We start from the raw sequence: 25,578 nt of genomic DNA on the forward strand, positions 1-25,578 counted from the left end.
TTTTTTTTCCAACGTTCTCCTAAACCAAAGACTTCCAGCCCTATTTTTTGTTTTCCTCCCTACTACATCAAGCAAGACATTTTTTTTAAATGCTACCTCTCTTTATTGCATTACAGTTCCAGGGGAGAACGTTGAAAAGACATTAACAGCAGCATAACTCACTCAGATTAACCTGATTATCATCACACATGTACCACGTGTGCACAGCTGAATGACGCATTTCACTTCTAAAGTTAGTACACCTAAAAATCAAGCCCAAGACGTCCGGGATGCATTACTAACTACGCATGAGTTGGGGGACTAAGGTTGCAGTGAAACTGAATGGTGGCTGATGTGATGCACTTATGCAATCAGTTGGTAGTAAGTTACTGTGCTTGTAACAGGAACCACTGGGGTGACGGAAAAGGGCTTCATTACAGAGCTCTGTTGATTGAATTTGATGTACTTTGATTGCAGCTTGATTAGAATACACCAGGAGTGCTAGTGAAATATTTAAAGTCCTGGACTCCCTGCATTCACGTCTATGTAAGGGCTTTCAGGTTGTTCAAAAATCGACAAAGATAATTGAATGTCTCAAAAAATTCTTGCAAGTTCTACTTAAATCTATTATTAATTGCTTATAAAACAGCTGGTACCCTCCTTCAGCTCACCCTAAAAAGATGTCCTGCTGATGAACACATTACCAAAATGCATTTTAAATGGTTTAGCTTTGAAATGTCAACAATAAGTAGCTAAATGGTGTGATTTGCCTTACCTCTGCTTCTTTTTTGATTGTGTTTACTTGGCTGATAAGTTTGCAGTAGGCTTGGAACAGAAGCAGCAACTGGAAATGCAATTTATATAGCCTCCGACACAACTCCAGCTCCTACAAATGTAAACAGCGTTATTATAATCAGGAAGTGCCAAACACCTACAATCCAATACAAGAAGCAATAAATGACAACTTCAGAATAGAATGTGCAAAATTAAAAGTAGTTATTTGGTTACTGAAGAAAATGCCAAGAAGATTTGCAAGCTAATGTAGCAAGACGCTAATGAAAAGCAGATGAAAGCTTCATCCAGTTCTAGATTTATAGGTAGCCTCTCTCACACAGGTTAAAAGTTTACTTTTTAATAAGTAGTCACATTTCCAAAAAGGAACAAAAAAAAGTGATTCAAGAGGCACTTTAAAATGTCATGTTTCAAGACAGAATATCATACATCCCTTACTTCTACTGTTGAACTTTTACTGCTATAAATTCAAGAATATCCAAAAGAAGTAGCTGTCATCTCTAAGTATGCAATCTTTCATAAACACTACTATATGTAAGCATAGTCTATAACCTGGTCTTTAGCTTACACCTGCCTGATGGAATAAGAGGGAAATATTTCCATTCTTGGATGTAAGAATAATGTTTCCTTTGTGAAACATAGCTCTGTTTCTATTTTAGAAAATACAATGACATATTTTAAGGAAACAAAACAGCACAGTCTTGCTTCCATTTTTACGCATCTAAAACTAGTGGAGGTGCAGACTGTTAATACTGCTTTACATACAGACATAAAAGCTAATTCTAATGGAATAATCATCTCTAAGGTTCTACTAACTACAGGATCCTATTATCTACAAAGAACCAACAGTTCAATGCGTTAGATTATGCAAAACTGAAGCACACAGCATTTTTGTAATAGTCTATGACAAGACATCACTACGTCACAAATGGACGAGACAGATGGAGACCAGTTGGTTGACTGGCATGGTTAAGTATTTGATAAATCAAGAACCATCACTTACTGCTAGAATTTCCATTTGCTAAGCAAGAAGATGAGCAGGTCACAAAAATACAAAGGAAGAAAAAAGATCAAGAATTAGTGTAGGAAATCATTTTAATTAGGGTAAAAGATGTCCCAGGCAAAATGGAGGATGAAATACAAGTAATATGCTCCAAATATACCCTTAACAACAAAAATTAACAGACTGAAGTGAAATTACCAAGCACTCACTCCTGTAACTAATAATAGATAACACTGGCTTTGTTGTCCCACAACAGGAGAAACATTACAACCCTTTCTGAGCCTTTACATAGTGAATAATCTTCAATGTATGCAAAATTAAGAAATCAAAAGCAACGATGTTTAGGTCTGGATATGTCTTCTTACTTGTTCTGTAGCACTATAGTTTAAGCTTAGATAACACTTCTTAAAATTTGCAATGTTAATTTGAGATGCAATGTTAATTTGAATTCTGATTTTTTTTTCTCGTTTGAACTTTTGTCTGAACTTTTTTTTCTTGTTTTTAAGATTTTAGATTAGAAAATACTTCATTTTGCTAAACTTTATTATTAACATCTCATTGTGACAGTTTTTTGGCTAAATTGCACTTGGTTTTACAAGCAATTTCAGAAAAATAAATGTTCGAGAAAGGGACAGGGAGCGAAAACATCAGAAAACATATTCCTCAGGCTAGAGACAGGAACATAACTCCTGTGCTTTGTACAGCGCTGAGCATATTGGTGGCATTTATGCCATGTACAATGGTCACACGTGTATGAAGATGCAACTGATTCCAGCAGGCAGAAGCAGTTAAGCTTTATTAAGCACATAACTATGCACTACATATATAATAATTTATAGTGTGCTTAATAAACTATAAACGTGTATTTTTGTTCTGTACTCTGTGCTGTCATTCACACAGCACAATTATATAGGCATAAACTCTTGATGCACTCAACATTGCAAAGAGATAAGATCTTGAACTGCCGAAGTTGACAAGAATTTTATTACTTATTCCAAAGGAGCACAGAGAGTCAGACTTTGAGGAATGACAGGGTCATTTTTTTTTTTGTTTAATAATATTCAACATTTGATTATATTTAATAATTAGTCATTAAGTCCCAGTGTCCTTCAAGCCAAGTCTCAGTATTGCTGTAAGCCATAAATAAGCCTCCCCCAGTCACACTGACAGTTATTCTAAAAAATCAAGAGAGATTTTTCCTTAAGAATAACATTATGCTGCTTCAGTGACTTTCACATAATACTCGACCAGTTGTCAAATAATCTGATTTTTCTACCTGCCAGTCCTGTAAGAACAGTGTAGCCTGTGTCCAGATGCATTCTTTCAGGCCTGCATGTACGTACTAATAGCAAAAATTCAATAATTAGGTTTACTTGCAAGACTGCTGGTAATACATGAGCCAGAACAGAATTCACCTCACTATTCTTAGCTGTGTTTACCACAGTGCTAAAAATTAGTAATAAAATCTTATGTTGTTAGTGAATGAAAAATATGTGTTGAATGAAGCAGCCCTGCTTTTCTGAGCCAGACAACACTTAAATATTTTTAGCATTAACTGGTTGACTGGATAGACTTAGCACGCTCCATTTACAAACACTTTTGAAACAATGCTCTTACACTTGGTAACTTCTCAATCTCCATGAAGTCACTGTAAAATTGTTGTGAATAAATTTCTCACTAATGTAAGGAGTACATGTTTATGAAGCAGAGTAACAGGACTCAGCTTCCTCAATGGATACTATAAGCTAAAATGGTTTTCAATGAACCTGCAGTGCAAGGAGCACATAAAGAAAAAATTGCCAGCATGCCTTGCAGGCTAGGACTGAAACAAAACAAAGCAACCAAAAAACAAATCCAAAACAGAACAAAACAAAACAAAACAAAAAACAACAAAGCAGGTCCCCACAAATAATCAGTAAGAACTGGTCACCCAGCACCTTTTCTGAGGCTGTCTTTAACCACTGCTGAATTGGGGAGGAACAGATAAAACTGCCTCACCGACTGCTGCATACTTTCTGTACGAGCTGAATGAAAGCCTGCATGTGGCTTTCCCTCCCTTTCTTGTTTTGTCTCACTATATAGTGGGAATAGTAGTATTTAACTTCATGGTAATGTCTTAACAGTTTCTTAGTGTATCTAAGCAACATTCTGAACTGAAATACACAGAACTGAATACACAGACTGAAACGCATAAATGCTGCTTTTTAAATCAAAATATAGAACATGTACTGTTTTGTAATGCTGAGGGTTGTTACATATTTCTAAACATGTGCCAGTCAGTATACGAAGATGTAAACCAAGTGTAACATATACCAAATGTTGTGATCATAGGCAAAGCAAAAGCCCTTGCAAGTGGTAGCTAGCAGAAACCTAACTGACTGCATTAATGAATAAGTTTGACTAAACAAAAGGAATAAATTTTTTCCTTCCTTAGCCTGAATTGGGGATTTTGTCAAAATGTCATTGTGAACTTGTGAGCTAGCCTGCTATCTGCAATTCTTTCTTACATGTTTCACTGTTCTTATTACAGGCAGATGTGAATGGCAGGTTCCTTGTACATACTAATGGCAGGTGTTGGATCTGCTTTTTTTAATCTACAGTGTCAACATGATGCAGCTATTGTTTAAACAAAAAAGCCCTGGTCCACTTGGGGAAAAGCTGTCACTTACTATAGCAATTAGTAATGTTAAACATAGATGATGTCATGCAAATACATACAAAATATCAAGCTAATAGTAACAGGTCACTTCACCTGTTGTTGTTAGATGACAAAATGTTGACAAAAATGTTTCATGAAATTCTTGCAATACTGCTACTTTATTCCGTGTTCTTTTGCACCCAAACAACAGCTCCAGAAAGGTCATACATATTTATATAGTACTAATTATATTAAATTCAGTAGAGATTTTTGGCTAGACAATTTATCTGAGCTTCTAAGCAGAAAGCTAATCTTTCTTCTGCTAGAAACAGCTGCATAAAAGTGGACTTGCTGGTACACAGATGGTATCTAGTCTGCTTATCTACTCGCTGTTATTAAGCCTAGAACCGAAGACTGGTCGCCAGCTTTTATTAAAAACAGCCCATTTTATTAGACCACTACTTCATAAGAACCTGAGTTTCCAAAAGATAGTATGATAACTGAAATGAAAAGCTTTTCATACAATTTTAATCTCTCTGCAAATGTTGGAGTTTTTGTGCAACAGATATAAGAGTGTTTTTAACTCTCATATCCACAGACTCACAAATGAGATAAATGAGATGCACCTACCTGGGCATCTGTGTTAGTGCCATGAATACCATCATCAGTACCAAATGTTCTTTTGCAGTCATCTAGCCACTGGAAAAAAAAAAAAAAAACATAAACAAGATTAAATGTCTTCTGAAATAAAGCAAACAGAAGACTGTGGTAAAACTGCTTAAGACACTTCAGTAAGTCTTGGATATTCTCAGAGTATGTAAGAAATTGTGATATGAAATCAATTGTTCACCAATGTTGTTTCCACTATTGATTTCCGCTCTGATGTACCACTTTGCAGTTTTTATTGCATCCCTTCTGTTGCAAATTTCATGTACCTTCATTATCCCAGACGGGAATAGCACACTTCAAAATAATTTGTGATTAGAGTACTGTTATATGGAAACACAGATAAGGGGGCAGAAAAATGGCATTCATTAAATGAGTTTCTATTTTCTCTTTAGTGGCTGCACAAGGTTTACACCAACATGATTTCCCAGTATTTAAAATATACCACTGATTCAAATTACAGAGTAAGAGTAAGCCTGCTGTATTTCTTGGGACTACTTTCACAACAGCAGGAAATACAGTTCTGTTGTGTAACTAGATGCAAGTGCAGCTTTACTAGATGGAATGAAAAAAGCAAATTCTTCATTGGGAGTTTAGCATTGCCTCTGGTTTATACAAGCCAGGGAGATGAAGCATTCTCACATTACACAATGTGAACAGAGATTCCACCCTCTTCCACAAATAGAAGGCTGTATTTAACTTCAATTCCTATAGCGCACAACGAATATTATTAATTTCAGTAGATAATCTCTTCTTCTAGCTTTGAACACCGCGGAAATTTAAAAGTGTTAATGTAAAGCATCAGATATGTTCTGCTTGGACAATGTGACCTTGTCATCTCATCTACAGAGTGCTCAGCATCTTCTTATGTACAGTGAAAACAGCAGCAAGCATGAGGTAATTTGGGCATTACTGAAACAGTAACACGTCATGTTGAGATAAAGTACAGATTATCCTCTGAAACGAAGAACGGGCTCTATACATCCAAGAAAGAATAATTCAGCACACCATGTGCTTTATATCGTAAGTCTCACAGGAAATCTTAGTGACCTTTTTCTAACCTCTGTCTGATGCAAGAAAAAGAAAAATGTGATTTCCCATCCGCTCAATTTAATAAAGGTTACTTAGTGAATTAACCAGGCCTGTGTGCTTATCAAGACGAGAAATGGAATTCTCTAAACACTGTGGTGTCAGCTTCAATTAGTGACATGGATACCGACGTACACAGCAGACCTCATTTTTCTTTTTATCTGACAGCATTCATCAGTAATAATGGAATAGGTTTGCACTGGAACAACTGCAACAAAAACAGGGAAGCTAGTAGTTGTTTTCACACCCTGCCCTTTTAAAATTTTTTAAAATCTTAATACCAGACTCAAATAAAGGCTATGCCCAGAATTTTATGATACATATATAACCCTGTATTTTCTACTACCTTTATCTGATTCAGTATCTTGGTCCCTAATATACAAGTCAAAAGCAGCTTCCTTGCCAGGAAATAGAATAATACAGTGTCACCAGAACATTGACAAAATTGATTTGTTAATTTTTTTGCAAAGAACGTATGTTCAGCACTGCAGAAAGACCTAAACTTTCTCTTTAGGATCAAAAATAGATTGTGTGACAAAATAATCTTCTTTTTATGTTTGCTTTACACCAATGTGTTTTTCCTCAGGTAACTCCTACAAAAGCGTAGGGTGAAAAATGTAAGATAGGGAAGTTTGTGATTCCTCTTGGTTGGTCTGCCAGATTACCCCTAAGGCAGACACCCCCCCCAAATCGTATATTACAGATACCTTTCTTACCTCAGTGCAGAGATAAGAGTTTCAAGCAATTGCAGCCCAAGCCTCTTACTGTTTTGAATTCGATTCACGTGAATGGGAATGCCAATACTGTACACAGCACTGATAGTGACAAACAGTGTCTATTATGGCAAATTTTAAGTAACAATTTTTCATAAAGGTTAATGTTAAGATTTTTCCCATGGTCAATTCCAGATGATACTAGATGTGAATTTTATTTATTTAAATGTTTGTTAATTTGTATGTACCTGATTAGACAATATCCCAACCAGCATTGTATGATAATTTTCCGCATGTTTCTAAGAAAAAAAATGAGGATTTGCAACAAGCTCATTACGTATTTTGCCTTAATACTTTCAGATTGAACAGGATACGTGTCACAATTGGTTGAAATTACAAGAAAAAAAATTGACTTGAGAATGTCTCTTTCAATCATTTCCTATATTCTGTTCAGTAGGATAGAGTAAGAAAACAAGTGAAACATCTGAGAATTAGTTCTGGAGGACACTTGGTCTACAAATAGTATGTAATACACACAAAAATTGAGGACTAAGAACAAAAGAAATCTTTCTCCATGGTATTGCTTCTTTCTATTTATGAATGATTAAAGAAAAATAAAAGCTGGCAAAATGCTGTCAGCTATTTCACAACTCCTTTGATCCAGAGAAACCTTTTTCTTGCTCCAGTCATTCACAAATACTGTGGCAGAAGACAAGCTGACTACAGAAACATTACGAGATGCCCTTCTGACAGCTTCACTACAGAAAAAAACATTCTTTCACAATGACATAATGACAGCGGCCACCAAACTGATATCCAAAGTAAAATAAAATGTAAATAAGCTCGTAAGATCGAGCATGGATTTATATCTGTATGACGCATTGCAGAGCAAAACTAGTTAAAAATAAGTGAATTCACAGCCATCTAAAAGACAAACAATTTCAACTCATCACCCTTTGAGACAAATAAACAAAACAAGACTATTTCTTATTGCCAAGACAAACCGTAGGCTAAATGAGGAGTATGCACAACCTGAACTCCTCAATGTCTGGAAGGCCACTGCTCCACACACCTGACTTCCTCTCTCATTACTCTGCCTCAACCTTCCTGTCTATGTTGCAAATCGGTTAGCCTCGGTTGGGCTCTCTAAAACGAGGAAAGAAATACATGGTTTTCTTACAGGACTTATGCACTGGAGGTTGTCAAACATTAAATATTATATGGAATAAGGTAATCTTGGTCATTAGATGAGGGCTTTGTTTCTGATTAAGTCTAAATGGCAAAACATAGCTCATTATATCAGACCTCATGAATTAAGTCTCCAAACAAATTGTTATTGCTAAATAGCAGGGCAAAAAATGCACCATCTCTTCTGTAGAAGTACTGGCTTGGATCCTAAAAGCAGTTCATCTCCATTAACACAATGCTGTGTGGCATGCTTTAGCCTTGGTTTTGAGGAAACTACATTTCCACACGAAAAAGTAGACTGCTTTTCTAGTCAACAGATCAGCTGTCAGCAAACTTTACAAGGCACAGGCCACAGCTTCTTAATAAACTCAGTACAATCAAGAAACAGGGAACCACTTGTCCTGCAAAACACAGCTCTGCCAAGATGCCATGACTTAGAATTCTGGTTCTGTTCTGCATCACTCAGACTTGCCTGTGTGGCCACTGTCACTGCCTGAGATAGGCTGCTGGCATCAGTAATAAATTCCTTCAAACGCATGTTTAATTTTCCTAAGGATCATTTTCTCTCTACAGCAAAAGCCTCATATATTCTCTCTCTGTAACCTGCAAAACAGATTGTAGATCCATGTTTTCTTTTGGTTCTTGAAATAGAAATCTCATCTGTTTCATTTTTCTGAAGTTATTATTTTCCTTCCTAAGCTTCACACAAAGGTTCAGAAAAAAAAATACATATACTGTTGCTACAGAAATTTTCAACTTTTACAATTTTTGTTTCTTTGCACAAAAGACACTACCACTAGCATATACCTTGAAAACTAAACATGTTTTTCTAAATAACTGATATAAATGCCAGTTCAAATGGCATCCAGTTCCAGGATGAGAGACCTAATGTTGCTTGTTAAACCCCTGTTATTGTCAGTGGAGTCAGTCAATAAAAAGTCATCTAAAGACCTCAGCTGAGCAGCAAGTTGATATCTACGTTAGGATAAAATACATTGCTCTCTTGGTTTCTTTTACTGTATTGACTTCATCCTTGAATACCATGGGTGTTAAGGCTCTTCATTGGCATAAAGATAACTATCTATACATGTCTCAACCTGGAGGCGAATACCACTCTGCCAGCCTAATCAAGAAAGCTGTTACTTTCATAAGAAAAACAAATATATATATATTCATGTTAAACATTAATCCTTTTTCCCAATTCTAGCATGTTTATGCAATGTTATATATTCCAAATCAATTCCAGAATTACATGCAACAAAACCAAGTCACACGTAACAAGAAAAAGAACACGTTCAGGTTACACACAGAACAGTATTAAGAAAAGGAAACACGATTTTAATTCAGATTTTATACAGTTTACTTGAGGTATCTGTGTTGAGGGATAAAGACCTGGAACAATTCCTCAATGAATACGTTCTAGTGTTTTTTGGTTTGAAATACAAAACAGACCCACCTGTTCTGCAGCCTCTCTTTTGACATTATAGGTATCTAAGTGTTCTTGGAGCTCTAGAACGCTGAACTTCAATGTTTCTAGCAGGCCACAAGACATTAGCTGAAAGATAAAAAGTCAGATAGCATCTCAATCTATATAGTCCAATGTTTAAATAATTATATAATATGAAATTTCAAGGCCACACTTGGAGAAAGCAATCAAACTAAAATCAGTTAGACACACACTCTGAATTAGTGCTGGGTCAGCTCAAGCAGTGAACTGTTTTGACCCCAAAATAAGGGCATTACCTAGTCAACAACTGAATGAGAGATTTCAAAGGGGTTTCTAGCTTTTTCAAAAAGAAGAGTAATTTCTGTCAGACACACAGCTAGCATAAATAGGATAGTCTGCAACAAGAAAAGCATATTGCTGGATTTCTCCTGTAGCAACCAGTGAGCATCCAGTGAGACTTACTCCCCCTTTTCAATATGCAAACTATACCACCAGCACAGGCTTCAGCCTGTACAAGCCAGGAACTGTCAAAGCAGAAACTGTTGCATATTTGAAGAACTTTCTACCACTAGTGAATTTCCCCCTTTTCTTGAGTTTCAAAATCTCTTTTTTTCCCCTCAGGCTCTCCTACCTCAGCTTTGCTGTACACCATTTCTCCCTGGAGCTGTTTTTCCGCTCAGTTTAGGTTTTCTTATTAATCCTTCACCTATTGCTTCCTGTAATAATCATGCCATTAATATGGTGCCTTCTTGCTCACACCGGTCACCCCTTGCACACATTAACAGTCCTGTTCTTATCTCTAATCCCTGGTGCCTGGTACCTCTTGATTAGCTTGCAAGCGCATGTGCAAGGCTGTGATTAAAAAATTGGGGCAGAGGGAGTGACAGCATCCCCAGTTACTCTGTAGGGTTGGGAATGATGCTAACATGTATTTCCAAGTGTTCCAAGACTATTGCTCTGCCACCACAGTAAGACACTCTACTCCCAGCCTCAATGTCCACATCAGCTGAAAGGCAAATCATGGCTCTGTGGCACAACTCAACGTGTACTCAACGTGTGCAACAACATGGAAAGCAAGGAAAACATTGCACAGCCAGAATCAGCAAGAGGACAGAATCACTTGTGAACCAGTGCTTTGAGGTTAACGGGACATCCTTCTGCTGAAAACTACTTTCTGAATGATTCAAAGGCCAAATTTGAATCAAATGTCACTCTTGCATGCATGAGTAGACATCACAAAATCATCACCCCATGTTAGAGCAGGGGCAGAGAGTGGCCGTGAATGAGCAGCAGAAACCAAGTGTTAGGGACTGACCGCAGCCTCCATTCCCGTTCCCCTGCGCCTCTCAGGGGGGAGGAGGTAGAAGAGTGGTTGGGGGTAAGGTGTTTTTAGTTTCCTTTTAGTTTCTCACTGTTCTAACCCACTAGATAGGTTAAAAATTATGTTAACCTCCTTATGCACAGTCCGTTTTGCCCATAACGACAACAGGTGAGTGGTCTCCCTGTCCATATCTCAACGCTTTAACCCTTACCATCATGTTTTCTCCCCTTTTTCCTTTGGGCGGGGGAGTGAGAGAGCATTTGTGGTGGAGTTCAGCTGCCGAGCAGAGTAAAATTATCACACACTTGTGTATACTTCTATATATGTATATATTGTGTTATGTGTAGCATTATATATACATACATACATAAATATACATATATGTACACACCCATGCTGTTCTAAATATGCACTGGTATAGCTATTCTTATGTCCTCTTATCCAAAATAAAATTTATTTTTTTGGTTCATTTATAGTGCTTTTAAAGTGGCATAAGTTAAAACATATTATGCCTGGTTCCCTTGAAATGCACTGTCCTTATCATGCTCTTTTAGTTTCCATATTCCAAAGCAAGAGCAAAAGAGCAGAGATGCCCCTTAGCAACAAGGAAAAAAGCAGGTCAAGAGAAGAGCCTCATACTGGGGCAGGCCAAATATCAATCTACCTCAGCATCCCATCTGACAACAGCTAATAGCAGCTTCTTAAGGAAGGGCAAAACAGGGCAAGTAGGTGGTGAACAATTTGCTCATTTGTTCCAGAATGCTTTCTTTGCCTCTAACACGTTGCTCTATGTATTCAAAAATTTACTCAGGGCTATTTCTTTCTTGAATTTGTTTAGTTGCTTTTTCAAAACATGAACACTATGCTATACAGAAGCCTGGGGTTTCAGATATTGATTATGAAGAACCACCTCTCTTCGGTTTTGTGTTTTCTAAGCCACTGCTAGCTTAACTTGATCCCTTTCAACATCAAATACGACAGCTATACAAACATTTATGTACAGCTAACATTATCTCCTAAATGGCTGAAAATCAGCCTGCATACTCATGTCTTTCTTATATGGAAGTCATTCCACACATCTCATAATCCTTCTGATTTTTCTTGAAACCATTTCCAGTTCAACAGTGTATTACTTGGGAGCAGTGGACAAGAACTACCCAAAACATTCAGGATGTAGGACTATCAGGCATATGTATATTAATTTAATGATGCATTTTATTTTGCTGTCTCTTTTCTTAATTACACTAGCAGTTTTGTTTTGTTTTGACTGCCCCAAAACTTTGAGCTGGTTTCTCACATCAGTATTTATTATAACCCAAGATTTCAACTTGCATAACAACAAACCATTCAAAGGTTTCATTACGTTTAGTCAGAAAGTCTTTTTCAGGCATCATAGAATATATGCATAGACAACACAAAAAAGGCAATGATGCTACGGGGTAAGTGGTCTTTGAACAAGAAGATGAAGAAAAAGGATACAGAATAAATATGTACAAGCAAGAAAGTTGAAGAACAGCAAGGGAATTTAAACAATATCTAATCAGTTTACTCACTGTTAAAGCTGGAGGTTTTTTATGGGTTGGGGGTGGCTTTTTTTTTTTTTTGGAGAAAATGTATTTCATACTTGTGTTTTCAAGTGCTTATGATTCATAGTGCCTACTAACATTTTAATTCCTTTCTAATTTCATTTATTAAAAAGCATCCTTTTTTTTACATAATTGTTCAGATAATGTTTCAATTACCGACATGAGCACAACCTTTCAAAAGGCAAAAATGTAACTAACATTTATTCAAACCTTTGACAATGTTCCCAAGCATTGCTGTTTTTTAAATGTTAAATCATCATTTTATATTTTATATAAAAATGTGTAAGTAGACTTGTATTTAAGTATTAAATTTGAGATTTTTACCGTTTCTGCATCCACAAAGACTGTTGGGCATTCTGAACACAACATCATCACTTCCAGTGAACTTTTAAATTTCTTTCCAATGCGTTGTAGACTTTCACCCAGAAAGCTGACTGAATCGTTTGTTATAGCAACAAACTTCCTTTGAATGCTCTAGAAAGCAAATCAGAAAAAAAAAACATTAACTTTATAGCACTATTCTCCTCATATGGTGTTTTAGATTAAGCATTTCATGGCCAATTTCCATTATGACAGCATAGTTTTAGACATTAACGTAAAAAGTAATATATAATTCATGTATTTACGTAAAACTAGCTCTAAAAAAGTAATACATGAGTAAGTAAAAGAAAACAGCATGTAACTACGAAGATAATTATTCCTTTCATATCCAGTCCTTTAACATCAGGATATCTGAATGACTACTTGTCTTTGTGCAGTACAAATAGTTCCACTGATTTTCAAGTGCTTGTGTTCCAGAAGGTTATACACAGAATTTTATGAGTCAGGGTAAGACCTGTGTAGTATCATGTGTGTCAAAAACTGTCACCTGCAAGGTGTTTCACCTTCTTCAAAAATCAGTCCTATGTATAACATGTTCAATTACACGGACTGTAGGCATGGCCTAATCTGACACTTTGCTATACATTATTTCATAAATGTAGAAAGTTACATGTAGAATAAAGTTATATGAAGATATTTATGGCTGCAAAGTTAAACACAGTTAGGAGGGCATAATGAAAAGGCCCAGCCAAACAAGGCCTCCAGGGTCCCACTTTATTATTTTAACCCTTCTTTGTGCTCAGTAACAACTTCTCAGGAATGCATCTTTGCCCAGACTTCAGCCTTGTGCTGCTGCTTCCCATTCTCCCAGAGAATGTGCCTTTCCAGCTGACTGATGGCTACTCTGTCAAGCCATAAAAGGTTTTGCCTTTCCTTCTAGTGCCCTCTTTAACAAGCATAAGAGAATATGAAGTGCTATCTGCGTAACACTCCATTTTCACCACTTTCAAAAAATGAATGGTTGTATAAAGCTGCTAAACTTAGCTGTTATACAGATAAATTAACCCACTGATATCTAGATAAAGCAAGATGTCAGAAGTCTAAAGCTAATAAGAGAAATTTCACAGCACTGTGGCAAAATGCTTAATTCTACTAAAAAAAAAGGGAGGGGTTATTCTGTAAATAAGGCAGAGTATGAACTCCTCACACAAATTACTTCGTGGTACTGACCCTAAACCTGCTCATGGGATAAAATGGTAGTAGAGTAGTGTGGTAAAACAAAGCAAGCCTTTCACTGAGAAGTTTATTATGGCATACCAAACAGCAGGCAAAATTAGTTCTGGAGAAATAAGAAAGGGTTGGAGACAGAAGGTCTTGGTTTGTAATACTGAATCTGCTATTAGCTCACTTGGCATTTTGCCTGTAAATAAAATGGCATAATTGTACTCCTCCCATCCTCATAAGAAGTTGCCAACAATAATATACATCTAAGTGGTCCCACTTTGAAAACATAAAAAACGCATCCCCTAAACATAAGGAGAAGGGAGCCAGAAAAATGAGATCATAGACATTTCATGTTGGATGCTAAATCTGTGAGGTAAATGTAACTTCAGAGACATTTGAAACTTCCAGCTTTAATGGATCTCCTGGTGTTTCAATTCAAGAAAAACTCCTTTTCTCACAAGACAGATGAAAGATAAATTCATTAGTATTTGTCATGTTGTGATTCCACAGTACTGAGCCCCATAGAAAACCCAGGAGGAAATCATTAATCCTGTAATCAGCACAGAGCTTGGTTGATGTTCATAAAATAAAAAAAGGAACACAATGCGAACTAAGAACTTAGAAGAAATACTGAATATGTTTTGTTTTTTGTTTTTTGTTTTTTTTTTTTTTTCCTGAGCAGGATCTAACTCTCTCAGGCAATGAATACAGAAGATACCCCATGGAAAAGTAGTATATGACATCTACTTTTAGTCATGTGTTTTGTTTGTTTGTTGCTTTGGTTTTTTTGGTCCACTTTTGATTTGCTCTCTAAGGCTTCTTGCTACCAGTCTTAACATCTTTTGCAGTTACAGAGGGGAAGAATAGTTTTGAAAGCAGGAGGAATGGACTTCAACTAAACATGAATTTGCAATTCACTGACCTGAAACAATCTTGAGAAGACATGAAATGTATAGACAGCACAAGAACCATCTGTATCTGATAGCATTTGATTGACGTGGCAACGCCAGGCTTCCTCTTCATCATCATATGCCACTGGTTGGAAAGCTGCCAATATGGCAGAAAGAAATGGTGAAGGAGGTGGGGAAGTTTGCGCTTCTGGGAAACCGTCCTGTTCTTCTTCATCTTGGCTATAAATAACAAACAGAAGTTAACCCCCTCAGTAAATTTTCAGGAAAAAATAAGACTTCAATATTGTGTTTTGTATAATAAATAATCAATCAACTAAGGTAACTATGAACCAAGAAAAGAGTAAAGTAAAAAAAAAGAATAAAACCTTTTCTACTGCATTATAGAAATATAAAAAGTCATTTATAACTTCAAGTACCTCCAACATTTATTAAAACATGCTATTTCTATGCACAGACAAAGGGTTATCTGCAGGTTACAGATAGCTATACACAGCACTACATATGTATGCATACCACTCAGAAATTGACATTTTTTGTGCCCTCAATAACAGAATTAATATTCATTGCTTTAAATTTTTATTCATCTAAACATAAAGTCCACCACTATCTATAACAAATTCTAGCTTTCCTTAAGATAAATTATCATTTGCCGGTTCAATAATATTTTAGAACTGTCTTAAGTAATACTCTTGAGTGAATGGAGATAGATTGGAACACTTTCATTTTTATGGGCAATCAATTTAACAGGCCTTTGTTTTAAGAGCATTCTGCAATCATGCTTTCCATTAGGCACTAAACCTCCAAGAAAATCAAACTATGAATTAATCAATATTACTAATTACAACTATTAATTTAATTGTTAAAATGTTCTGTATTATAAGGAATGATACGTTTCTTTTACTCAAGTATTCTCATCTTTTTCCTGCATGGCTGTTTCCCTACACCATAAATAACTTCTCTCACCACAGAGAAAAATTTCTCTCATCAGAAAAAGAAAATTACTGCGTTTATTTGCTTAATAGGCAAAAACAATCATTAGATCAGATGGGCAAGCACTGTTTTAGATGCCCGTACTGTGGGATTAATTAAAGAAACTGTGCCATAAGAAAAATTACCTTGATTCATGCATTGATAACACACAATTTCTATTAGTTAGAACTAATGTTAGTCTGACCTAGACAAACCAGAGAAGTCAGCTTCTTCTTCTTCACATCTCTCATCCAGCTCTTTCAAAGCAAGAGTGACATCCTCTTCACAGATAGATTCAGAATAGCTCTCTGGAGCTGCAGGCTCTGCCAGTTCTGGAGTCTCTTCCAACTCAAGAGGTTCATGACAGACCAGACAGTCCTGTTGTTCTTGTAGTAGATATGACCCAGTGTCTTCACTAGCAGTGCTAACCTGTTCATCCCTTACTGCTGAACTGCCTTCCTGTGAATCAAACAGAATTTTATTACTTTTATCATCAGGGCTTACACTTTCTTAACAGCTTTTATTATAGTAAAGTAACAGACTGATAAAAACAAATGTATTTATGTATTTCCATTTATACTTTAAACATTCATCTCTTTGGATTGTTCAGTTTTACTTGTCCAAAACCAAGCAGTCTGTTTTTAACGTTTGTAACATGATTAAGTTGACTATTCTAGAATATGACTTATTAATAGCAAATACAATGTCTCAGACACATTCCATTAATTCTGCTGGGACAACGCTCCCAGAAGAGTATGTGCAAATAGCCTCAAACATATTTAGATCACAACAAATACATTCAAGACCTTCATGTTTTACTTGTCCAAGTAAGGACCAAAATCACTACCTCAGTGTTTGCCTCTGAGGTCTGTTACCACTACAGAAAGTTTCTTTTCCTTTCTACTCTCCTTTTGAACAAGTTCTTAAACCGTAACTGAATAACAAGTAACAGAAGAACAATGGAAAGGGACATTCCACTACTTCTGTTATTTTGCTATTATTATTTAAATGGGAAACTTTAAGGGTTTAACTCTGAATCTCTGAACGAAGACTTTTGATCACTGGCAATAACAAGGAGATGATCTTTAAACTCAGGAAGGCAGTATTAGACTGACCCTTTCTCCCTTCTCTTTCCCTCCATTAGCATCATTATATTCATTAAAATTACTTCATTCAACAGATGAACTTAGATTTAGTTAATTTACGATGAATTCATCTGAAACCTTTTACTGGATTTTTCTGTGGAATAAAAATGACACCTTCCTGTAACTGCTGTTTCCTAAAGGCACAAATTATCGCCCGTTTTCATTCTTAACGTGTTGTTCTACCTCTGCTTACATAGTGATGACTAGTGAACAAACTTTTGGGCAGCCTCTAAGCATACACATCATTTCATGGCTCTCGTCAGTCTAAACATATCCTTTGACAAATAACTACACGTATACTAGAGGAACAGACAAATCAGCTTTAAACAGAGCTACATAATTTTATTTCATGGTGGTCCTAATATTATCTCACTTTGACTGTTACATTTCTACATGTGACACTGCTGTCTTTTGACACAGCTAGTGACCCTACTGCTAATGCCTCTTCTGTACAACCTGAATCTGGAATTTTACTGCACAAACCAGCTATTTTGTTGCACCAAGCAGCACACGGGCACACCAGGCATTTTTACAACAGCACAGCAAAATAACTTGGATCGAAGCAGTGGTTCATTCCTTTATAGATGTTAACATATTACCAACAGTCAGTGAATGATACACTTAAAAGGATCTTAAAAGCATGATTTAATATGATCTATATAGCTGATAACTCCATGGAACCTAATGGAAATTACTTCTAGTAAACCATTCCTTCATAAATCTACACTACAGGTGAATAAAATAGAGAATTGTTTTAGTAAGAAACTTTCGTATACTTAAGCTTGTAAAGCTTATTGTTCAAAATTGAGATATTCTTGTAAGCTGAACCATAAATTGCTAACTGGAATGTAAAATACTTTGTCTTCTTTGTAGAAACATGCTGTTACTGGGAATTATCCAAACACATTAGAATAAAGTATTTACTTAACTCTTTAGCAACCCTATAAAGAGAAACAAGGAATTCAACTGCATCTAACCAGCACACACACACACACGCTTGTTTTTAAATAATAGCTTCATTTATTCTACTTTAGGCAAATTTTGATAAATATATATCTGCATAAAAATATTTTCTGTAACAGACACTTGATGTGCAATGAAATGCCTGTATTGAAATAGCTATACGTCAAGCGTATGAGCACAGGAAAAAAGAACGGCACCACACTGTGAGTTGCACAGTTCATGAATTCAGAACAAAATTTGTTTTTCCTGGCTTTAAGATTTTTTCAAAGCGAATTGATAGTATGTATATTTTCCTGCTCATTCTGTCAAAAGACAGAATTTTAGCAATAAGCTAAACAGCTAATTCTTGTGGAAAGGTAAATTTGAGTGTTTGACCGAATCCCATATTCTAAAAAGCACAAAATAAACGTGGAACACATCATAATTAGAAATCACATTCATATGCATTTGCAGCCAATATTTTTCCCTTGTGCATCGCCATCAATCTTGCCATCAGTCTGTACAGCTGAGCCCCTTCCCAGAAGGGAGCTCCATACATGTACAGCTAGATAATGCCAAACTCTCATTGCTGCCTGAACTTCATCAAACTCTATCAACCATATAAGGTCCCAAGAACAAACTCAAAATACTGTAATTTTTTTCTCATGGAATCTAGCACCTTAAATGCAAGACTTAAAATTTAAAAAGCCATCTAAAAATGACGTTATTTTTTCCTTGAAATTTCAAAGAAACAGCTGACTTAAAAGTTCACTGCGAGGCACTACGAATAAAGAGCAATGACAAAAAAAATCCCAGATCCACACATGCTGTATATGAAACACAAGGCTTCTGCTTTCAGTTTTAACATTGTTTTTTTTTCAGTCATGGATAGAGGACTATATTAACTGACTACACACTCTGAGGTAAATATATAGAGCTACTGTTACACAGTAAAGTGCAATAGAGTCTTACATTACAGACCTAGATCTTGATTGATATTCACAGACTTCTGTACCATTGAGGGCATATGTCTATTTCTGTGAATTTATTTATGAAATACACTGACCTTTAACTATACCATCAGTGGAGCCTTTTCATTGCACAGATGAAGAAAAAAATCTCACTTATCAGCTGTTGCTTCTGATATAGCACTTTTTGCTTGATGATGCTTAGTCATGAAACAATTTTATGGCCCAATTTAAAGGTATGAATTATTTTTAATGCTTTCAATATTTCTAATAAAATATTGCAACTTTTTTTTTTTTTTCCCCATGAGCGCTTTTACTTGGATTATCAAACGTTTAGTGATCTTATAAAGGGAGCTGCAGAAGAACAATGAAACCAAATTTAAAGGCAGCCTTAGTAAGAAATAAGAAAACAAAAATGAGTTACAGCTAAGAATGTACCACATGGGCAAACGACAAAGAAAAGTTCTATTGTGGTGAATTTGATTCTATTAAAAATAACACAAAGTAACAGCAACAAAAACTTATATCTTGCTTCTCCCTTTACTAAAGGAATGATTTCAAATCTTAAAATAACACATCAATGTATATTGGAAAAATACTAATCTAGATTACGGGTTCTTCATCACTCAAAACTCCACTGGAACAAAAACGTAGTCGTAGATAAACAGATGTAACAGTAATAGAACAGCCTGATGGGCAACCTAAGCACAGGTGCTCTAAAAAAAAATTGAGTATTTATAACAATTTATCAACTGCAATATAACCATATTCCAATGGCAAAACATGAAAAATGTGGGGAAAAGCTGCTTTATGGGAGTCACAGTATTACATTTCTAGAAGGTGAAGATTTTACCACAGGATAGCAATCACTCACACTTCCCCTCTGAAGTATGTTTTTTGTTCTTTCAATTATTTTCTTTAAATTAGCTAAGTGGTTCGCTTGCTAAAACAGTGTTTTTCTAAGTAGCAAACAGTTATACTATAGGATTTGTTCAGAAACCCCAGTTAGTTGAACTAGGAATGCTTAAACCAAGTTGGCTGAAGACATTCTTAAATGTACACTAACGGTTATTCAAATATATATAGGGATAGGTTAGTTTTCTGAAAAACTCACTGAAACTGAATGTTCTGTTAAAGTAGGGATTAGCAATGCTTTACCAAACAAAAATAAGATTGCCAGTCCCATCAGTATTTTTTAAACGAAGTGATAAAAAGTCCACCTAAAACTAGCCACTTCAAATTTATGGAGGAAAAAAAAAGCCAACATACTGAGTTTTTACCTACAACTGCTAAATATCATAGGAAATGTAGCAGATTATAGTTATTTCAATTGAGTTTTGCTATATTAAAATATTCAAAAGATTTTAAAAAACAAAAAACTGAAGTACTCACAGATTTGCAGGCGGCCATTAGCTTGAAAACTGTCTCACTCCACACAGGCCTTTTCCAAAAAAGTATACCACTAGCATCTGTGGTCCTTTTTAAAGGATTATTTAATTGAACCAACTGCTAACACAGCTGGCCTGAGGTTTTATTCCCACATAGCACCAATCACATTAACCCAAAGAAAGCAAACAAAGGAAATAAAAAGTATTTGAAAGAAAATTTTGCTCAAGGAGGATTTCAACCATATCAAGGAAAAGCATCATGAATATTAGCCTATTATCATTTGGCACCATGAAATGTTCATTATCAGCCCTTCAGGAATATTTTTAACCTGTGGTAAGCTCCCTGAGTCCATCACATATAGTTTTCATTCCGAGGGAACATTTTGTAAGAACATTCCAACAGGTTAGAAATATTAAAAGCAAATCAAACAATCAATGTAACAGATGAAAATTCAGTCGAAAAGAAAGCAAAAGTTGCTACTAAACACTAGAAGGAGCCCAAATCAGCCATGCACCAGCCCACATTTCTCCCCACCTCAGGCAGCTGGTTGCTAGAGTTATCTAGAGAAGCCTCCAAACTTGGGGTCTCAGTTCTGATTTGAAGCACCTCTTCTGTTCCCACACTGCTAGTGGAGTCTTGAGACTGAAGTGATAAACCAGCATGATCTGATATTGTTTCATCTATGGCAGAATCACTGTTTAACTAAGAAAAGAAAGAAACAAATTCTTCAATTCATCAAACATAAATAACAGAAAAAAGAAACATTAGTTTTAAAATAGGCTGTTTCAGTATGGTTAGCTATTTGAATTTATTCACAAGCTTAACTCGATACTAAAAACACTGCAAGCATCACATACATTTCTGCAACATTTAACTTCAAAGACAAATTTGAAGTTATCCCTGAGATCCTGAAAATAACTTCCTTTCTTCTGAAAGGTTTTTGGCATGGGTAAATTTCTAGACAAAGCACTGATCAGCAGAGCTCTTTGTTATGGGAAACAATGCAGACTTTACCTCAAGCCTGAAAAGGGGCATACTATCTTTACTGCTCCCTTTTCTCCCACTTTTCTTCCTAATTCATTTATGTTATGCAGAGACTTCTGAATAGCTTATGTTCTTGATTTTCCTCATTTATACGTAACACACACTTCAAAATGCATAATTAGATTAGCAATTTCAATAGTTGAACACAATTGAGGCTCCCATGGAATCACTTACTGCTCTTGTCTTTATTTATTATTTTTAGTGTTTTTTTGAAGCTAAGAATCCGCAAAGACACATACTTCATATGTAACATGCAATTTTACACTTATATTCGAAGCACTGAAAAGATCATTAATTTACTATAACTATAAATCTGTTATTTACTAAAACTATAAATCTGTTATGTACCACTAGCAGATTAACTCTTTTCCTTCAGTGATGTTAAAGTGAAAAAGTATCATAGACATATTAGTTTTATTCAAGGCCTTTGTTCCTCTGGATGAGAAGTGTGAGCCATACTTAGTCACTAAAAATGCAGGTAAAAACTTAGGTTCTCAGATTCCTTTCACAGTAAAGTAACTTACCATCTGTGATCGAGACAGTATCTGACTTGCAGTCAGCGCTGCTTCTTCTTCTGAAGACTCATCAGTATCTTCCTGGTTGGTCAAGTTCAAGCTGGGTGTGCTACCAGAGTACTGACATTCTTGAAGAGACGGTGTGTCTCCTTTGTCAATACTGTCAAGAGAGCGCCTACGAACACCCCAGTTGAAGTTGTCCATGCTTTCACCCTGTAATAAAAAAAGTTTGCAGACATATATTATCTTGAAACTCATACATATAAAATTAATATACAAATGCAACGCAGACAACACAAGTACGAAATGCATTATGAACAGAGTTTCAATCAGCCCTTTAATTTTATTAAAAGTTTAAATGCCTTGCTAAATGATGTTTGTAGAGAAATTAAAATATATGCTAAATGAAGTAGAATTCTTTTGATTATCATCTTGGGGAGTAGCTTAACCTATAACCTATATCAGTACCATTTTATGTCTCTGACTAGAAAGTACAAACACACCACAGACAACAACACATGAACAAGCCAGGGCACCAGGCTGCAACTTACCTGCAGCTCCTGGTTAGCAAAAAGGAAAACACATATAATTAGAAAGAACGAGGACAAACACTTAAAGATACTCTAGAACCAGGGAAAAATGTTTTATTACATAGGATTTGCAAACAGTAAAAGACTGATTCAAGCTCTGAAAAAAGCTTTAGTCAAAAAAGCTAGTATTTAAAATAATTTTTCTTTCTAATGGGAGACTGATTAAAAATAAACTGATGACAGAACACCAAAACCAACATGCTTATGATACATTTTTCTAGTGTAACATGTAAAGCCACAAACATTAGATGAGATTCTTTTAACTAACACACATGAATCTAAAGTGACCACATTCAACTGACAAAGCATCATCAACATTAATTATTTTCAAGCTGCAGAAAAACTATCTTCATTAATTGTTCTATCAGTTACTTTGCATCAATTTTATGGAAAGCACCCTAAACATCAACAGCTGGATCCTTTCTAGTTTTCACATTTTAAGGCTGGCATACTTAGGTTGCAAACATCCAACATACTAAGTGACATCCAGATCTTAAAACACACTACTTTTTAAATCCACAAGTACAACAGCCGTATTTGATTTTCTCAAGCATTTTGTCAACCTTCAACAACACAACCAGTTAGATGGAAAACCTGATCGTTTCACTTTGCCAGTCTACAGCCAGTTATTAAAACATCACATCTAGTTCCAAGTGTACAAGTATGGGTTCCGAAACTGCTCTAACAGAACGTCTCTTGTGGCGAACTGAGATAGTATCACTATATTTTAAATATGCAGAGTCAACTAAACATTTTGTAGTCTCTTTCCCTCTTAGTGATTTGTTTTGCTCCACAAAAGGTAAAAACTTATGCCAAAGCAAAACAATCCCAACAACAATAAGGTAGCACTTCTGTAGGCAGAAGCACTTAAGTTTAATTAAGCAACAAGGAATGTTCTGCATTTCTGGTGAAAAACTAGGCATCTCTTGTATCAAGTGCACAATTTATATGTAAACTAATATGTAAACCTTAAGTGTGTATGTTCTCTGCCTTTTTTTTCCCCTTCAAGTAAAGCACTGAATGCTGCATACAGGCACATAATGAGAAAGTTGAAGAGTAACTTTGTTTGGCAAAGTTTTGAACTTTTGGCATCCTACCTGCAAAGCCTCACCTAGATGTTAATATATTTTATTATTGAGCCTTGGCTCTTAACTATTTGAGCAGCATTCAATATAGGAAATTGCATCTGTATAGGTTGTGGTCACGTATGCAATATGGTAAGGAGCCTATACTTCTAGAACACGCAAATAACTGGCTTGAAGTGAAGCAAGCAGGAAGAGAGTGAGAAAAAACTGAATTATTATGGGGAACAAAGCAAGATCTTGTATAAAGGGATGGATAAACCAAGAGGAGAACAATTTTAGGTTTATATAAGCTGATATCTGCCTAGGTAGTCTGTTGACCCATGACCTGCAAGGGTCACCATTACTAATTCACTGCTTTGTATAGACTGTAATAAAAACATTCAAAGAAACTGCAAAGCATTCAATTTCTTCTCCCACTTCTCCTCAGTCCTTTCAACCACACTTTTAAACTTAATCCAATTCTGGTCTGAAGCCTCTTATTTATCCCAAATAAGTAACAATTTGTAATGTAATTGTTACTATTTCCTAAAATTCAATTTTAACTCTCCTTCACTTTTTGTGATAGGGGGAAAAGTGTAGGAAACATAACAACTGCAACAAGCCAGATATAATGTTGAAGTCAGAATGCAAGCAATTAATATGACTGAATCAATCATATATAATTAGTATAGTGTACAGTTTACAACTTTGAAAGCTGTTCATCTTTTCAAAATGCAGAAATGCCTCAAGAACAAAGATTATATTTTCTTAGCATACTGCTTCACAGATTTCTGCTGCATACTACTGTTACTCCAGAAGTTTTCTACTGCTTTATAAACAGGTGTTCATCTTGTCATTGGCTTATACCATCACATCACTTCACTTTCAGATTAAGTCACTTAACATCACCTCTGACAAAGAACCTCCTCCCCCTGAACAATTTTCAACAACTGAACACTGCAAAGTTTAAGATACAAGTTTCTTTATCATGCAAGTTCAATTTAATCATGTTATAAATTCTTCCCAATTGGATTAGTCAGAAGAGCTGCCATTTCCTTAGAATTGCACCAACACAGCCTAATTTTAAGAACACTCTCAAAAGGAAATATACAGAAGAATTCCCAAGGTCTCACCTCTGCATCTTCCAATTCAACATCTAAAAAGTCAAAGTCTTTAAAAACTCCAAATTGTTGTTCACTGGTGTTGTCCTCTACAGCCACTTCCTCCTCTTGAATAACTTCTTCTGTTGTTGAAATAAGACTGGTCTGTTGATCTCCAACTTCCAAGTCTTCATTAGAGGAAAACACAACCTGAAGATATGGGTAAAAGTACAAATAAAACCTTCCAACTTCTGAATTCTCGTTTTTCAAATTTAAAAAGCAAAACAAAACACTACCACCAACCACTTACTGAAGGATTCTTGGGAAGACCAGATTCTGGACCACACAGAGAAAGCACATTCATCAGCTTCTCCCTGGTTCTTCTCTGGAAAAATGTAACAATAAATAAATAACAAAAAATAATAGTAAAAAATCAAAAAGCAAGGCATCTACCAGAAGTCCAAATAAAAATGTAAAATGTCTGCATTTTTAACTAGTCATCTCACATGCTATCATCCTCTAAAAATAATTTTACCATTTATCCTCTTCATCTGTATTAGCTTTCAGCTTATGATATATTAATTTACTGTTTTGCTAAGACATCATGTAGATTTCAAATTACGTTTCAACAAATACCTTTATCACACAACATTCGTAAACAATGCCTATTTTATAAGTATAACGTGCTTGAGACACAATGTACCTGAGATAGCTGTGGTCTCTTCCAGCTGACAGGAACTAATGCATTTGAATTGGAGCCTGATGAAGTTGAAGAGGTGCTCCGGGTGACAGCAATGACTTTTGGTTTCCCATTTCTACCAGCTGCGCTGTGTTGATCACCGTATTTATTGCCAATAATTGGTGTCTAACAAAGACAACACATGCTTTAGTAAAATTCAAATCTGTATTAATAAAGATTACGCATTTGATTTTAGAAATTAGTATTACACTACAGAGGGCTTTTTTCTTTGTGC

At 35.7% G+C, this 25,578-nt stretch overlaps 1 protein-coding gene across 11 annotated transcripts in view; it reads right to left on the minus strand.

Annotated features, from left to right (window-relative positions):
* The window catches only part of FRYL (FRY like transcription coactivator), a 170,668-nt gene that overhangs the window by 3,318 nt on the left and 141,772 nt on the right, over window positions 1–25,578 (minus strand). For 9 of the 11 annotated variants that reach the window (XM_084518260.1, XM_084518252.1, XM_084518261.1 and 6 more), the window contains 12 exons: window positions 25,308–25,469; window positions 24,915–24,989; window positions 24,638–24,814; window positions 21,860–22,063; window positions 20,826–20,993; window positions 16,053–16,306; window positions 14,890–15,097; window positions 12,747–12,896; window positions 9,525–9,623; window positions 5,043–5,111; window positions 1,775–1,792; window positions 755–865 (listed from right to left, as the gene is read on the minus strand). In XM_084518260.1, the coding sequence (XP_084374386.1) occupies window positions 755–865; window positions 1,775–1,792; window positions 5,043–5,111; window positions 9,525–9,623; window positions 12,747–12,896; window positions 14,890–15,097; window positions 16,053–16,306; window positions 20,826–20,993; window positions 21,860–22,063; window positions 24,638–24,814; window positions 24,915–24,989; window positions 25,308–25,469 (1,695 nt within the window). Of the gene's footprint in view, window positions 1–754; window positions 866–1,774; window positions 1,793–5,042; window positions 5,112–9,524; window positions 9,624–12,746; window positions 12,897–14,889; window positions 15,098–16,052; window positions 16,307–20,294; window positions 20,344–20,825; window positions 20,994–21,859; window positions 22,064–24,637; window positions 24,815–24,914; window positions 24,990–25,307; window positions 25,470–25,578 lie in introns of those variants that run through there. The other 2 variants (XM_084518256.1, XM_084518253.1) reach the window with 2 other exon arrangements.

This window comes from Aythya ferina (genome assembly GCF_964211825.1).
Source record: "Aythya ferina genome assembly, chromosome: 4".
Lineage (NCBI taxonomy): Eukaryota > Metazoa > Chordata > Aves > Anseriformes > Anatidae > Aythya > Aythya ferina.